At 30.9% G+C, this 18707-nt stretch overlaps 2 protein-coding genes across 2 annotated transcripts; both read right to left on the bottom strand.

The window, feature by feature from the left end:
* Positions 1-3696: 3696 nt before the first annotated feature.
* Positions 3697-5001, bottom strand: LOC145331388 (72 kDa type IV collagenase-like). Its single transcript, XM_080176014.1, has 4 exons — positions 4893-5001; positions 4555-4674; positions 4138-4181; positions 3697-4000 (listed from the first exon to the last, which is right to left on the bottom strand). Exons 1-4 carry the CDS (start codon positions 4946-4948, stop codon positions 3882-3884), a joined length of 339 nt encoding a protein of 112 aa, XP_080032140.1. The 5' UTR covers positions 4949-5001; the 3' UTR covers positions 3697-3881.
* A 6432-nt stretch (positions 5002-11433) lies between these two features.
* On the bottom strand, positions 11434-18301 carry LOC145332136 (carbohydrate sulfotransferase 9-like). Its single transcript, XM_080177082.1, has 11 exons — positions 18247-18301; positions 17432-17584; positions 16840-17054; positions 16374-16398; positions 15889-15966; positions 15008-15095; positions 14139-14208; positions 13625-13720; positions 12965-13070; positions 12381-12462; positions 11434-11971 (listed from the first exon to the last, which is right to left on the bottom strand). The coding sequence occupies exons 2-11, from the start codon at positions 17528-17530 to the stop codon at positions 11826-11828; spliced, it is 1005 nt and encodes a 334-aa protein (XP_080033208.1). The 5' UTR covers positions 17531-17584; positions 18247-18301; the 3' UTR covers positions 11434-11825.
* Positions 18302-18707: the final 406 nt, after the last annotated feature.

Genomic DNA, 18707 nt, shown 5'->3' with positions numbered 1-18707 from the left:
ATAATCATTATCAAAATGTCCGTACGTCCATTTTAAACATGTTGATTTTTTACTTTTTTAACAACAATTTTTTATATAATCATATCATCCGATTGATCTGATTTTTTGTATACTGATTCCTGGGACAACAAAATACAATATGATAAGCGAAGCAACTCTATAGTTAAGTCCTAAAAATTTAGTATGTCCATAAACATTATTTTGTATCAAGCATTTTTTTAACAAATTTACTTAGAATTTTGCATCGACTCTTATACATTTGTATTCTGATTATTCAGTTCTGACACTATACAAGTGCTAATGTATATTTGTCCTACCGTTTCAGCGCTTCGCTTTTATAGATGTTTTCATCCTTGTTTGTTTAGTTTCTAGTGGCATTATCTCAAAGGGGGAAAGGTGTCATACCTCAAATAGACTAAAACCTTTTTTGGCCATTATAAATCTTTCTACAGGGTGTTTTAATAGAACCGTCTTTTTTAAAATCTTAATTATGCATAGAAAATAAAACAATTATAAAAAGTGCTTTATATATCTGGAAAACCTATTCTGGGACATTTATGTTTCAAATATCCAAAAATGATTTTGTCAACAAATTATGTCATAAAAACTGGGTTTCCAGATTTAAAGATTGTGGAAAAAATTTGCACGTTTTTAAAATTCGAATTGCGCGGCTTGTATTAATAGTAGAAAAACATTATGCATGCCGATAGAATCGTCATAAACATACATCTTTAAAAATAAGGCCTTTGGAAAACCGGCATTTAAGGCATAATTTGTTAAAAAGGCATATTTAGATATTTGAAACATAAATGTCCCAGAATAGCAGAATAGGTTTTCAAGATATATAAAGCATTTTGTATAATTGTTTTTTTTCTATGCATAATAAGAGATATAAGTTTTCCGGAATTGTAATGTAGGGAGTAGATTTGAAATCTGCATCAAATTTTAAGGATTTTTTATAAAATTCGTTTTTTGTATAATTCTTTATCTAAAAGCGGAAATACAAATTAAGGTAATTAATTTTGGCATCTGTGATTGGTGGATTTAAAAAATCTGTGCTCTGATTGGATGTCGTACATCATTCAACCAATTAGAGCGCAGGTAGTTTAAAATCCACCTATCCTATTGGTAAAAATTAATTAACTTAAAATGTATTTTCGCTTTTAGATAAAGAATTTTACAAAAAACGAATTCTATAAAAAATCCTTAAAATTTGATGCAGATTTCAAATCTACTCCCTACATTAAAATTCCGGAAAACTTATATCTCTTAATGCATAATTAAGATTTTTAAAAAGACATTTCTATTGAAACACCATGTATGAACATCCTGTTACTTTTGTACACAGAGTATATGAGATTCTTTTGATGTTTTGTTTATATGTGTTTGAAACAGGGATAATTTTGACTTGTTTTCAGGGAATTATTTTTAGTTTAAGTAATGTACTATCAATAAAAGATTCTGTAATTCACAATTAAGAGTTTATGTGGGAAGAACTTAAAGCTCTAAAATAAGGACAGACTAAGGTGTGTGGGATAAAATGTGATAAATCTATCTTTGCGAAGCGTAGATGTGTGTGTGTGTCTGTGCTGTTTTTTTGAATAAGAAAGTTTTCATTTATAGGTTAGGCTTTAGGCTGTTTGAGGGGATTTTTAAATAAAACAAGGATGACAACATCCATAAGTAGCAAAGCTAAAAAATTATTGATGGATATCTGGAAAAAATGAACTATAACTATATATAACAAACATTAAACTAAAAAAATCCCACAACCTTGTAACATGAAAATCTAGGAATCGATCTAGCACCTTAACCAATAAGCAAATTCTAATGAAACTTTGTGGGGATATGTAAATTAATCCCTAAAAATATCAGCTGTCTATCACAAATGGGAGTAAAGGAAATCATGAAAACTTAAAAATCTAGGAATTAAACTAGCACCCCAACCAATAGGCAAATCTCAATAAAACTTGATAAAAGTATGCAAGATATTAAAATATTCAATCCCTGAAAATATGAAGAATGGTAATATATTTAATCCCTTCAAATTTGTCTATCTTTTATAGGAGCCGGGAAATCACGTTTCCTACTTTCTGTCTCAAACAGACAAACAGACGGACATTTCGAATTATAGAGTAGCTTCGCTACTAAAAACCTTGAGGGCACAGCCACACAGCATATAATTAAGGTCGTTCATCTCTATAATTTTTTCTATTCTATTTTCTATGTAAATTACATTTTTCTTGAATTTTGTTATTTTTGATAACATTACATTTTTTTACTTAAGAAAAATATAAATGTATTAGTCTAAACAAAATTGCATATAAATTTGCTTTTAAAATGGCTGACAACATTCAAATGGTCAGAAAAAATTTGAATTATAAAGTAAAAATTTATTTAAATTTTAACATCAATTAGAAGTCTGAGCAAAATCTCCCTACAAATCTCTGTGAAAATTACTTTAATGTAATTGTACAGGATGCTTATATTTCTGGCTAGATATAATTCTGTTTTAACATACATATATCTAAAGGTCCTAGGAACCAATATTTCAAAAAGCTCCGTTATATTTATGTTATCTTTAAAAGAAAGAATAAATAATAATAAAATAATTATAATAAAGACTTTCTGGAAATATTTATATGTATAGTTGCATATAAATTATTAATACCTGAATAATCATAACAAGCTTGATTTCGATGGGACAATTCTAACATGCACCTCATGTTCATGTTAAGAGCTATCCATTACTTACAGACCCTATATGTAGTAAAGCTTTGTTTTTTAATATGATGCTTTTTTTAAAATTAAGTGGTGATTAAAATTTAGTTTTATTGCAAATAACACCATTGGGCCATCATAATAAATAAATCAAATTGTAGATAATTAGGGCTTTTCAAGGGAAGGGCCGGGGGGGGGGGGGGTATCCTTCCTTACCGTGTGCACTGCACCAATTACTCAATGTTGTGCTTACTAAATAAAAAGATATGCCTGTTTGTTGGCATACTTTGGAAATAGCTCACAGACAACCATTTCCTTCAAACAAAAACCTAATTCAAATATAAAATACATTGGACAATGGGCAACTGGATAGATTTTCCATCATTTAATCATGGGGCATTGGGAAATAATATCTTCCTTCATATAATAGTGGTAAGATCGTGGCTCAACACGTAGCGCATCCGCTTGTCGCCGTGGAGGTGATAGGTTCTCTCAGGCCAACACAGCGTCATAACTAAAGACGTTAAAAATGGTTCCTACTACAGCTATGTCAGGTGCGCGACATAAATAGTAAGAGTAGGGGGAATGCCTTGGCCAATAAACAGGCGCATTTCACTACCGTGCACAGTTAGGACTTCTCAGAGAAAGGTCGTGTAATCAAAGGGTTAGTTGTCTGATGGATGTTACTTAGCATTATATCCCATCACACGCGGATGATGCTCTGTTATCTGTTAGAGGTCTGGCGCTAGAAAGCCAGTAGAGATAGAGATGTGAAATTTTGTGCATTTATTTATAGGCCCCCAAATTAACTTTTTTGGTCGGCAGAAGAATTAAATTCGAAAAAGTGTATTTTGAGTAACAGGCATACTACTTATGGATGTTGTCATCTTTGTTAAACTTTATTTCAAGTGAATACTTTGGGTTGAAATATTTGTATATAAAAACTAATTTGATATATATTTGATAAAAAGACTATTTACAACAGATTACATTTTTATTCATAAAATTGATTGTAAACATAACAAATATTATTTAACAAAAATTTGTGAAAATTTAGTTGAGATTCAGGTAAATATTTTTTGTAGGGTAGGTTATTTTTTTTATCAATTTAAAATTTGATTGCATGTAAACTATTTTAAAAACTATTTGAAGTTGGATTATTACCCAGATGGTCGTCCGTTGTTATAACTATAACAGCCATTGCCTGTACCACAATATCCCCAGTTCCCTTGCTTGTGGTTTCCATAATAATCAGTCTTGGTAGAACACCAGAATAGACCTAAACAGTTCAGAAGTTTGATAAACATGAACACTTGCACGACAAAAAATTATTTATGTAGGATAAACAATGTTTCAATAATATACTACAGAAAAAATCATCATTATCATAGGATACAATTAAAATATATATCTTACCATCTCCATCTCTTGCACAGGTGTGATAGATTTGTCCATTGAATCTTAAAAAATCATTTAAAACATTAAATTATGGACCATGGCAGGAGAAATATAACTCTAAGTAATTTCAGGCAAAAGTATTGTGTAAAATTATTTCAGTTTTGTTATACCTATCTACAAATTAAAAAGTAGGAACTTTTATAAATAATACATCAACACCTTAAGTTAAGCAAAATTCATAATAATGTCAAACAGGATATGTTCATTTTTTGAATAAAATTACTCCAAAAGCATATTCATTTCTAATTAATATCCATTCCATAAATGGCTGTTGAATATAAATAAAGTAGATTTAGTAAAAAAAATTAAACTTATTTGAGCTTTGGCTAACATAAAATAAGATTCTAAAAATGAAGTAATTTATAAAACACTTACGTGAAGGGAAACTTGCATCGAAATCCAGTTTTAGGTCCAGATGATGTTGTGCATTTACGGTAGTCTCCAGAAGTAGCAGGTGCCGCTGCAAATGCATAATTTTTGCGGAATTGAGTGTAGCTAAAAAAAAGTCAGATAATGAGGGACCTTTCAGTTAAATCATCTTCTTTGCACAAAAAGATATATTTTTTATATTATATCAAACACCTCATGTTTTAAAATTTTAGAATTAAAACAGTAAACCGGAAATGAAATTTATTCTTTAATTTTCTTTGTCCCAATATAAACAAATATTTAATTGGTTTTTTTATATAAAAGTAAAGATTTAAAATATTTACCCTGCCTCAAAGGATACAAAAAACAGCAATGTTAGAAGCAATTTAGAAACAAACATTTTAAAGTTTGTGATCTTGTTAGTAGCTAGGTGAAAAGTGAGGAGCAGAATAGAAAATCCCAGTTTTTATACATGTGTGGTGCGCTAATTTTTATACATTTCTCTTTCTAGGAGGGTGAATAATTGTATATGCATATGTGGGTTTGAAGAGTGCATGTGTATGTTGGGATATTTCTTCCTACCCTGTCAAAAATGTTTCATAAAAAAAATTGAAGAGGGGGATTATATTTTTTTTAAAGGGGGAGGGGGATCAACCACCCTATATTTTTAATTTTAGCTATTAATAATGGCAATTTCTCTAAGGAGGGTGATGGTACGCTCCCACAAACTAGTTATAAACCTTCCAAGAACCTAAGAGAACTATATTGGTCCAGTAGTTAGTGATGTTAGCTACAGATAGGTAAAACAATAAGCCACACAGACAAACATCCTTTTACATTCATATAAGGAAAGAATTGTTTTTGATGTTTTTTTGTGTGTAAAATTGGAACGGCTTTTTAAAACTTTTTTTCCACAGGGTTGTTTCAAGAAAATAATTGTAATTCATAACTAAAAATTTTTGTGTGAAGTACCAAAGCGCGCTAAAGTATGGACAGAATAAGAGTGTATCATTAACAAGGATATAAACTTTCACAAAAGCAAAGAAAAAACAAACATTGATAATTGTAAAGTGTCAGAACTGAAGAAACAGAATTTAAATGTATAAGTCTAAACAAAATATATTTTTAGGACTTGATTATATTATCTTGAGGGGATGCTTATAACAGAGTAACTTGTTGAAATAGGAATCAGTATTCCAGAGATGAATAGGTTAATTATATAATACAAAAATTTGTTGTCGAAGAAGTAAAAAATTTGCATGTTTTTAATAGACGTATGGACTTTCTGGTAACGATTAAGGAGTTGCTATGCTTCCTAAATTATAAAAAAGCTTTGCTTTAAAATGTTGATTAAAATACTTAGTTCTCATTATAATATAAATATATGATCAAATAAAAGTTTGTCAATATTTAAATTAGAATTTAAGGGATAATGTCAAGGACTTCCAAGACTTTTAAATGGGGGGGGGGGGGGGCAAAATTTGAATTTTTTGTTCTATTGGTTCTTTAAAATGTAAAATGCAAATAAAATTTTTATTTTAGGGGCACAGCCGCTAGAGACTCGAATCCTTTAAGCTTATGATGAAGGCCACAAACCGCTGTAAAACTTTCTATTCTCAATGGTTTTGGTTAATTACATTTTTAAAAAGTTTTCAGTTGTTTTCTTAATACCGCAAATTTTGTTTCAATTATTATATTTAGTTTTATCATATTTAACAGATAAACTTTTTAAAATAACTTGTTTGATTCACAAATACAGTTTTTTTCACAGCTTTGAATTAGTTTTAAAAAGAATGAAAAAATTCACAAATGCAAAAATTAAACAAGGTTTTTTTTTATAATTTATTTTATTGTTTGATAAAGATATTATTGGATCAAGACCAATTTACAAGGTTTATTTATTTGATTTTTTTGTCTTAATATTTTTCATAAAATAACCCCCAGGAAGCCATATACCAAATGAATACCAAAATTAAAAATTCTTTTTATTTTAGCATTATTCAATATGGACATGATGACTTTCTGTCATTGATTATAAAGTTGTTACGATTTTTAGATTGTACCTAACTATAACAGGAATTATCATGTCTAGGATAAAATCACTGAGTGAAAAAGTCTTTGATATCTGAGGAATGGTAATATATTTAATCCATGAAAATCTTTTATAGGAGACGGACAGACGGACGGACGGACAGACATTTCGAATTATAAAGTAGCTTCGCCACTAAAAAACCTTGATGGCACAGCCACACAGCATATAATAACGGTCGTTCATCTCTATAAAACTTTCTATTCCCAATGTAAATTACAATTTTGTTGTTTTTTATAACATTAATTGTTAATTGTTTAAATTAAGAAGAATATAAATGTATGAGTCTAATCAAAAATGCATATAAATTTGTTGCAAAACTGCTTAATTATAGGATACTGTTTAAGGATATACTTAATGTCAGGATTTTATTAAAGAGATGCTTTGCTTATAACACTCTACTTTGTTCAATAATTATTAAAATTATAAAATCATCGGTATAGTACAGGTGGACATACTTTAATTATAGAAAAACTTTGCTTTTTAAATGGCTGACAACATTCAGATGGCCAGAAAAAAATTTAATTACAAAGTAACAATGTAAATAAATTTTAACACTAATTAGAAGTGAGCAATGTAATTGTACAAGATGCTTAAAAACCTGACCAGATATGATAAGTTTTTTTCGTTAATTTAGGTATGTTAGAACTGTCCTATCAATTTTAATTTTTGCATGGTTATTCCTGTAGTAGTTAAGTACGATTTAGAAAGCGTAGCAACTTTATAATCGTTACCAGAATGTCCGTACGTCCATTTTAAACATGTTAATTTTTAAACTTTTTTATTAAAAATTTTTTATGTGATAAAATCATCCGATTGATCTGATTTTTAGATTACTGATTCCTATTACAATAAGGGACAATATTTTGAGCGAAGCATCTCTATAAACTAAAGTCCTAAAAATGTCAGTATGTCCTTAAACAGAATTCTGTATTTAAGAGGTTTTGCAACAAATTTACGTATAATTTTGTCAAAACTTATATATTCATATTTTGTATATTCAGTTCTGACACAAGAGTTAATGTTCGTCTGTCATATCGTTTTAGAGCTTTGCTTTTATGGATGATGTCATCCTTGTTAAATTAAGTGATGATTAAAATTAAGTTTTATTGTCAATAACATTCTTGGACCCTAATCATTAATAAATCTAATTTAAAGTTATAGGCTTCTGGGCTTTTTAAGGGGGTGGAGGGACTGACACCTTTATTCCATGTGCAATATCCTTTTTATTACTCAATATTTTCCTTACTAAATACAAAATTTGCATGTTTATTTGCATACTTGAAAATACAGAAAGCAAAAAAAATAATAAATATAACACATAGGACATCGGTAAATTATATATTCCTTCACATGAATATGCCCTGCTAATTGTAATTTGCTTATAAGCAATATGCAATATCTAATGCAAACTACAACTTTCAGGTTTCTGAGACAATAAGGAGGAATAAAACCTTCCAAATAAAATGGTTTAATACTACATCATTATTCAGTAGGAATTTAATTTTTCTTGAAAAGCAAACCCAAATTAATTATTTTAAAAGAGAAGTGTCTTCACCCTAGGAAATTGGCATTATTTCATGCTAAGAAATGGCAAATATCTTCGGATTGAAAATTATATCTAAATTTGTCCATTGGCAAAAAATTTTGTCTACTGCATTATATCAATATGCAATTTCAAAGATTATGTCGACTTTACGGCTTGAAGAAAATTTGTTTATTGCGGACAAATATTGATATGCTAATTTTGAAATGTTTCGGACGATATCCATTAAATGGCTTTAATTAAAAGTGGATAAACCCCCCTAGATGTCCATTCCCTATTAATCAACATACTGAAAAGTCAAATAATCGTCCTCTAGTACATAAATTGACCAGCGAAGTGCAGAAATTTTTTCACACCCTCTTAAAATTCAAGAGGTGTGTGACTTTTGTACTTGGCTTGGCTTTATTAGGGGTATTTAGAAACTTGTCATCCACTTTTCTGTACGCCTCTATGTCAAGTTAACCCATTAAAAAAACGAATTACACATAAAATTGCAGTATTGTTGAATTATTGTAAACTAGCTGCTACGCCCCTAGCAATTAGCCTAGAAAGAAGCCTGAACCTTCCCAGGACTTGAAGTAGAATAGCCTAAAACCATCCGACGACTTAAAATAAAATAGCCTAAAACCACCACAAGACAAATATGAAGCTAACCTGAAATAGAAAGCCCAATCAGTTCAGTAGTTATTGAGATCTTGAGCTTCAGAACAGAAAGCCTTACTACTTTATATAATAGGATATGTCTACTATAAATGAAAAATTGCCTGCAGGTTTGGAAACTTGGAAATACCAAAACAGACACGCATTATTTTAAACCAGAAACCTAAATAATGTAAAACATATAAGAAAATGGGGTTAGACAATATAATAGGCCTGGCAATCAATCATTTAAACTTTGGAGAATGGAAATGTTTATGTATCTATTTTAGCCCACAAATCGCTTTGTCCCATGAGGGTTGTAAAACCTCCCCTTACCATTTAATGTTTAAAGGGGGAAGGCTGGGGCCCTAAATTGAGAACAATTACGTCCACTAGTGGCGAACCATCCTGTAATTAAAGACAGATGACAGACACATATACTTTTAGAGCAGCTTTACTACTAATAATAATTAAATCCTTAATTATGTAATACACCACCCGGCCATCGATACGGGTTTATGGGTTGTGTCAACAATTTTTAGTGAGCTTTGCACATCCCCATGGCTGAACCCTGTGAACGCCACTGCTTTGTCTGATACTCCTTACTTTAAAAAACTATTCAGTTATAAATCTTTCTCAACCCAATTTAAAAGGAAAAAAGTCTACTTCATCATTCCGAAATATATTTCAAGTAAAAAATACTCATTATCAATCGCATCTTATACTTTGCATGGTATTGTGTTGCGCCTGTTTTGTGCCAATGCATTTCCCGCTACTCTTACTCTAAAATAACAGCAGTAGATGCAACTTTTAGTGTCTTTAGTTATGACACAGCTTGGGCCAGATGCTGTACGTATTGGTGCAAAAAATGGGGACAAATTTCAAATTGTTTTAGCGTGTGACGTCATACCCCCATCTCTTTTCTAGGGGGTTTCTTTCCTCCTTCCCTTTTCTCTCCCCTCACTTGTGACGTAAATAAACAGCCCCGTCAAATCAATTTAAAAACTGTCCCCATTTTTTGCACCAATACGTATAGCATCCTTGGGCCAAAAATAGATAGAACCAATCACCTCACCAGCGTCGAGCGGATATGTTGCATGTTACGATACAGCCGCGGGTTAAGTGGCTCTATAAAGAGCAAATTTTATAAATTTGTAATTCACAAAAAATACTCTTATAGATATTTATGTCAGTTTTTTGCTTAGTCATACTAAGGACATATAGTTAAACATACATAGTGCATCAACCCTAGGCGTGCCCATAGAGGGGGGAGATGTAGGGTAGGGTAGCAAACCCTTCAGAAAGTCGCTAAGAGAGTAGGCTTTTGTTGAAATATAAAAATTTTGAATCCATATTGCTGGATTAGAAATCCACTAAGAACAACCAATATATCTGTTCAAATAATTAGAAAATAAAAATTGTTCATAAAGATTTGCTGTAATGAAAATAAGTTAAAAGACCCTATTCCTTTAAAAACCATATTCACTCTATATGTGTGAGTGTGTGTGTGAGTTTATGTCCCGTAAGATCTCGTTAACAAAACGAAGATAAATAAGGAACATCTTTTGTCCATGATTTTAACATGAATGTTAATTAGAAAAAGATTAGGTAATAAATTTCGTGTATAAAAAATATTTACGTAAAAAAAATCCGTGTTTTTTATTGTTTACGAAATTACCTAGTGTGAGTTGTATTTAAGTTTTGGTAAGACGTTTCCGTAATTTGCGCGCGCGATAGTCTTTCCTTGGTTGGCTACGCGCACAAAGTGTTTGACGTCATTCATATTTTTCTAGTTTTATGCTACTATAATTAAATACACACTTATAAAAATATGATTTATGAATCTCCATAGATGTGAAGCAAATAAACCCTATGTTCATTTTTAAAAATTTTACCAAAAAAATTATGTGTAAAATAACATATTGAAATATTAATTTTTATCATGGAAATACATTAAAACATTAGAAATACAATATTAACTTTCTTTACATTCTATTTTATTTAAAATAAATAAAAAAATATCAATAGTATTAGTACCTAATAAAAAATAATGACAAGAACCAAAAGTAGCAATCTCATAGAAATCTATAATACAAAGTAGAACGATGTCTGTCTGTCTGTCTGTTTGTGGCGAAGGATCTCGCTAACCACTGAACCGAACGGGTTCTCCTTTACAGGGTAGCTTCTCATAGGTCCCGGGAAGGTTTATAACCATTTTCTTGGGGGGGTAGGACACCCCCAACCCCTCCAAAAAATGAAAAATACCCCCCCAAATTTTTTTCTTTCTTTTTAAAACGAAAATTAAAATAGTGGGGTCGACTACCACCCCCTTAAAAAAAAATCCCCCCCCCATATTTTTTTAAAATTTTTCTTTTAAATCTAAAATACGAAAAATTGGTTTGGTTAAACCTCTTGGGGCAAAGCCCCTAGAGGCTAGCGGCGAAGCCGCTGGTAAATCAAAAAAAAAAAACAGGATGAAGAAAAATGTAGTATATTCTCAAAATATTAGTAATAGTGTCAATTTTTTTATCTTTGTGACGTAAAAAAAAATCCATCTCTTTTTTAGGGGTTTCCTTTCCCACCTCCCCTCTCATCCTTCGAATTGTGTTACGTCAAAAAGATAAAAAGTTAGACACTATTACTAGGTTCAAAATATTAACATATGCTAAATTGGTGATCACAAAGAATTTAAGATCAGAGAGAGATGGGACATCGAACTGTTTATAACACTAGTCCCCAAAGTTTTATAATAATGTTTTCTTAAACGTCCAAAGGGATAATTTCGTGTATTAACATTAGGGATGTGCATTAATCTATCGGTCAATGTCTAACTCTTTAGATATTTGATATAAGATTCATCAGAATGATGTCATTTCATTTTCGCCAGAAGGGTGTCAATCAACAGCTTTTGTTCTTTGAGTTTAGAATTCACATTTTAATATAATGTTCACTTTTTATATTGTTGTAAGTTTTTTTTACTGGATTTTTTAAGACAAAAAAACCTTAAACACCATTTAGTCCTGAGAGCTTTTCACTAGCTCGCTTTGATTCCAATATGTTTATAAAAGGTTGAATATCATAACCAAATAATTTGAAATCCAAGTAGTACATGCTCAATATCTTTTCCAGTGTGGCTGAATCTACGTCTTCTAAAATAATTAAGAATGAATTATTATTTAGAAAAGCATTAAAATGAGACTCGGCACCTGCAACGTACATTTTAATAATGGACTTATTATCAATTGGATTTTACTCCAGATTATCAATATCTATACTCTAACTAAGTGAAACTTATAGCTGTCTAAAACGATACCCCCAATCTACTCTTTATAACCCATCCCTTCCCCTCCTACTGGATGAGCGAACTGACAAAAAATTATGTCCATGTTAGCAACCTAAATTGACGATAATTTTTCACCTGTCAAAATATCCACGTATATTCTATATCCATTATTTTAATACTCATGTTTTAAAAAATTTAATCTACAAAATTTTAAATGTTTAGGAGAAGGTGGGAGGGGTCTAATGAATGCAAATATATTTAATATACAAACTTACCTAACATTTTTACATAATCAGTTGGAGCAGGGTGTTTACTTGCATTGAAACGGTTGATCTTTGTATCTATTCCACTGTTGATCTAATTAAAATAATTAGCATTCTGTTAAAAAAGCATTAAAAATGAAAAAAAACATGTTAATATATTTTTTTAGAAAGATTAAACTTTCTATCATGAAAATGAAATAATAATATCTAAGTATTAGTGTCATAATTTACTTAGTCCGTCGGTCTGTCGGACACTCTTTAAAGGTTTCGTGATTTTCAAGATTAAAAATTAATTTAATAAATAAGGTAACAAATAACAATATATCCTAATAAATTATATACATCTACCTTTCAATTAAACCTATATGTCTGAAAACAAATACACAGAGAAGGAGGGGACATTGGGCTTGTTCATTACAATATAGTAACGTTTTCTCATTCGTTGGCTTTTAATTTGTTGGTTCATTGAGAATCTAAAAGTTTTAACCACTGATTGTAATCTACAGAAGGGGCATTTTTTGTATCATCATTTGGGGATGTACATCAATTTATCGGTCATTGTCTTTTCCTTAAGTCCCTGAAAAGACATGACCTACCAGTTTCAAAACAGCGCCTGAATCTCTATCAAAAGTTTCCATTTTCAGTATGAAGGTATAATGGTACATGCAGGGGTTGCACAACACCCAGTTTGGCTTCCAATGTCTAAAACAAAGTAGTTAGTGCTTTCCCTCAATGTTCCTATCGAGCAATAGCTCCCCTCCTTTTTATTTTGAAGTAAATTGAAACTGAGGGAGACTACTTTTATTTTCTATTCCTTTCCCCTGTTGGGGATCTAATACTGTGTGGTCTATACCTGAACTGTCTTAAACTTGATGCGCTTCCCTTTACCCAATATAGAACCTAACCTAACTTCACCCAAAGTAGTAAACAACATTATGAAACAACAGTTACGTATTAGGAGTAATAAAAAGAGTTTTTTTTTGAGTTTTTCATAAGAAAATAATTCAAGTATTATACAATAATAGTAGGAAATTAATTGCAAACTTTCACTTTCACTTTTTCATTTCAAATTTACTGTACACTATTAGTTGTTATTTTTTTTAGATAATTAAGTCAACATCTTATTGTTTTCTTTGTAATTACTCTTTTATGTATATGCCAATGTTTGGTACTTTAGACCCAAACTTCTTATAAGATTTACTTAAATAGATAAAGTAATTTAGTTTAAAAACTAAACGCTAGAAGGTGTAAATTACTTGTTTTGATGTGCAGGTGCAGATTTGACAATAACTTCCAAGAACTTGGCAAAGGTTGGCTGTAAAGATTTGGTATTTACTCCATTCAGGACTATTCTGAAATAATTAAATATTAATTATTTGCTTCTTTATTTTACACTGGTGGCTTCGCCTCTAGAATCTAGGGGCTCTGTGTTTGAGAGGAAAGGGAGGAGTGCTAAAATAAATAAAAAAACATTCTAAGAACCTGCTATAAAAGCTTGTAGAACTCAATTTGTTCAGTAGTTAGTGAGACAGACTATCAAAAAAAAAACCATAGTGCCTTATAGAATGCAATAGAATGGAATATCAATGTACTTCACATATCCTTTTCTGAACTATATAATATTAATTTGGATAAGTTTTTATCTATCTATCTTTTTATCAGCTCACCTTCTAGTAGTAATCTTAACATTATGTCTTTAATCCTAACTATCTGTTCTATCTATCTATCAATATAATGACTAGCAACCTTAAATTCTACTTATCTACTCACCTCCTTCTAGCAATCTTATCCTTGTATGCAGACATAAGTCTATCAATAGGATGTCTAGCTGCAACCATACCTTAAAGCAACACAGATTAACAGATGACTTTTTTTCTTCAGATTACTAAAACTATCCATTAAACTATAAAAGAGTATAATTTTTAGACTTTGAAAAATATAAAACTTAAAGAATCACAATTGAAAAAAGGATGACAACATCCGTAAGTAGCGAAGCTCAAAAATTATGGATGGATATCCTGAAAAAATGAAAATGAGTAAAGAAAATCATGAAAACTTAAAATTCTAGAAATCGAACAAGCACCCCAGCCATTAAGCAAATTTCAACAAAACCTAATAAAAGTATGCAGAATATTAAGGTTTTCAATCCCTGAAAATTTCATCCGTATAACTTGAATAGGAATAGAGAAAATCATGAAAATTAAAAAATGTAGGAATCGATCTAGCATCCCAGTTAATTGAATCTCAATGAAACTTGGTGAAAATAGGAACAATGTTAACATATTTAATCCCTGAAAATTTCAGCCGAGAAAATCACGTTTCCCCTACATCCTGATTGACGGACAGACGATGGATATTTCGCTACTAAAAAAAGTTTCTTGGTGATTTAACACAAAGTGTTTGTTGAACCTTTTTCCCCTTTTTATTGAAATAAAAAATATATTTCCTCTGCCTAACTCCTGCTATAACTGCGGTGCTCTAACCCTGCGGGGCTACTCAATATAACCTGACCTAAAGTAATAAACGAACAAAAAATTATTTGCTTAACCTCCAGACCCTTTCTAATTAAAAAGGGTTGGGGGATCTCAGTGCTCGATAAGGTACTTTTTGTAAAATCGCCAAGAGCTTAAAATTATCACCTCTATTGATAGGGTTAGGTTTTCTAAGAGAATTAATTGTACCCTTCTTCTGTGCAGACGTTATCATTTCTCTTTCCAATTTTTTAGCCTTAAAAATTATTTTTTTTATTTTATCAATTAATCAATAGATTGCTTTAGAGATTTTAAAACAAGCTAAGGTATGTTTATTAATTATAAAGTATACATAGGAAATATTTTATCCAGTGAAAATTAAATCTTTTTTAAAGCAATGTTTTTAATTTTTTTTGAAAAGCTAGTCGAATAAATAATGGTTTTGGTAGGTATTGTCAATGAATCCATGAATATCAAATAAAGTCACTTTGCGTCAAAGCACCGAATTTTTATATATAACAAATATGACAACATCCATTAAAGCGAAGCTCTAAAAAGGTAGGACAAACGCACATTAATTCCTGTAGAGTTTCAAAACTTAATAATTAAAATATAAAAGTATAAAAGTAAATATGTTGTAAACTGCTTAAATACAGAATAATAAACAAGGGCATACAATACTTACATTTTTTGGAATTGATTATAGAGATGCTTCGCTTATAACACTGTACTTTGTTGTCCTCAGAATCCGTATCAAAAAAATCAGGTCAATCGGATTATTTTATCACATAAACAATTTGTCGATAGAAAAGTTAAAAACCAACATGTTTAAATGGACGTACGGACATTCTAGTGAAAATTATAATGTTGCTTTTCATTCTCAATCGTACCTAATTACTACGGATCACTATGCAAAGTTTGGAATCGATAGGAAATTATAACATGCCCAAATTAACGTAAAAACCTATCTGTTCCAGATGGACGGACGAATGTACGGACGGACCGACCCCAATTATAGAACAGCTTCACTTTTTAAAAACATTGCTTACCTGCATATGTAGTCTGCTAGAAAGTTTATCTTGTCCAAATATTCTAGAAAACAAGACAGACCAGGTTGTCGTACCAATCTAATTAAAAATAAAAGACAAGGATGATAACATCTTTAAGTAGCGAATCTTAAAAACTTGGAGGTTGAAAATGCGGACGAACGATTTTAAGAGAAGATTTAGTCATAATAAAGAGTAAATTTATTGTACAAAAATCACGAAACCTTTTCCATGTATTTCTAATGTTTTAATATTTATATTTTTGTATCATGTCTGACAGACTGACGGATCAAGTAAATTATATACTGGATGCTCTTTGTATAGGGAATCTTTACAAAAAAATCAAGCGTCCATCTTGGATTGGAGCCGAGGCAATCACATTAACCCATAGCCTTACAAATCGCTTAACGGAAAGACAATGTTATAGTGTAACTTTAATCATCGTAAGTTAAAATAAAGTTTTTATTCTAAAAATTAAAATTGCTTACCTTTCCTGATCTACACCAACTCAAACTATAAAAAATGCATTATGATTATGAAAAAATAAACAACAAGAAGGGGGGGTGGATGACCCTCCAAATTTAATTTTAGAGTTAAGAAAAAACGGTAAATATCGGTTGGAATTATTCCTAGGGGTGATTTTTCTTGAGAGAAAAATCGATCAATACTTACCCTGGAACTATAATAAGGTTTATTGAATTGGAGAACCATATCGGTTCAGCGGTTAGATAGATTCTTTGCTACACAAAGAGACAGACAGATATCCTGTAACTTTTATTTAAGGATAAATAGCAAAACCTAATAAACCATAGAAATATAAAACATTCGAGTAGAACAAAAAAAAGACAATTGGTTGTTTTTAGTTAAATAAATATTCACATAACATCTTATTTTCAAAGCTGTACAGGCATACAGATGTTAAGGAATAGCTATGCATCTAAAATGATAACTTACTTTTTTTCTTTGCTTATAGTAAACAATTCAACTCTAGGATGAACTTTTTTAACATGTTCAGGAAGAACTTTGACAAAGTCCAATTTTTCTTCAGCCAAGAACTTGGAGCACTCTTCCTTCACTTTGTTGACCCTGTCAGTGTTCTCTTGTTTGAATTGTTCAATTTCTTGTAAGGTTATTTTGTCCTCCTCTTTTATTACTTCCTCTGTCACCTCCTTAATATGAAAATAACAGATATTCAAGGAACTAATGTTAAACTAGAAAGTTTTTTTTTGTTTGATGCTTAAGACCCATGGTGTTGTCGTTTCAAGGGATGGACCTGGCATTGTTTTAGGCTATATTGTTTATAGGATTTAAGCTGATGATTTTAGGCTCTTGCCACCCACAACTCCCCCACCCCTTCTAATACAGAACCCCTAGATGTTAGGGGCGCAGCAGCTAGTCCAATTATATAAAGCAGTAAAGTTTATTGTTTGTTTGAAGCTTGATATCTCACTAACTACATAACCGATTTAAAATAATTAATTGCCATTTTGACTATCCATAAAGCAAAAGGCCAAAACTTTCATTTGAATTAATCTAAAACCTTTACTTGTTCAACAGCAACAACATTTTCATTTTTCTCAAGAACATCAATTTCATTTTTATTTATCAATTCTTCTTTTGGATTAATATTTTCTTGTTGGGGCATTTGTATAACTTTTTGTTCTACAACTGGTAGAATTGGGGGCTGTCCTCCTCTTTCCTAAAATAACAAGGGTGACAACATCCATAAAAGTGAAGCACTGAAACGGTTGGACAAAGGGACATTAACACTTTATAGTAATGTTAATGTTTAAGGACATGCTTACATTTTTAGAGCTTGATTATACAGATGCTTCGCTTTTAACATTGCGCAAGGAATTAGTATTTCAAAACTCAGATCTATCAAATTATTATACCCATAAAAATTTGCTGTTAAAAAAGTAAAAAATCAACATGTTTAAAATGGACGTAAGGGTAATCTGGTAAAAATCATAGAGTTGCTACGCTTTCTAAATCTTACCTAACTAAAATGCTAAGTTTGAAATCGATAGGACAATTTTCTGTAAAACGATGTTATACATTAGTATTTAGTATGACTCATAACAGGTTCTAATATTAAAAGATTTCGAAAAAGATATTTTATAATAAGGAACCTTTGTTCTACATATTTGTAGTTACTTTATCTAATGCTATAGTAACACACAAACAAACAATCCACTTTGAATTCTAGTTATGAGCGGTGTTGAGACAAGATTCGAACTCATGACCCCACCGACGACGAGCGGATGCGCTACGTGTTAAGCAACTGTAATAATTAACCGGCTTAGAAAGTTATGTTGTCGCTGCGCTACCCATGGGCTTAATAATTTCTAGTTTGAGAACCTGATCAGGTTTATCGCCTTGTTTATCAACTCCACCTTTTGGCTTCTTAACTCCATTTCCTGTGGCACAATTATCAATGTTTCTACTAATCCTTATACTAAAGTAACAGGATGTTTGTATGCCTGTCTGAAGCATAAATCTCGCATGCCGCTAATCCAATGGGGATTTTATTTTTTCAAAACTTTTCATATGTCCAGGATGATAAATTCATACAGACCCCCAATGATGATAAATAAAATAACCCCAAAACTTTTAGCCAACGATAAGATAAATTGGTTGATATAACTTTAAGTACCAGTGTAATTTACATTTTAATGTCTTCTTCCTCCCTGGGATTTTCTTAATTAACATATCCCTAATACAATAAAAAGAAACATTGGATAAATTCCTTTCTGGTGTTGTACAGTTTCTTTCTCATCCGGAGGATTGAACTCATTAAACTTATTGATTCGTCCCAACTC

Source organism: Acartia tonsa, chromosome 11, assembly GCF_053477335.1.
Source record: "Acartia tonsa isolate MP-2025a chromosome 11, ASM5347733v1, whole genome shotgun sequence".
Taxonomy (NCBI): Eukaryota; Metazoa; Arthropoda; class Copepoda; order Calanoida; family Acartiidae; genus Acartia; species Acartia tonsa.
This window is presented reverse-complemented; position numbering and strand designations above follow the sequence as displayed.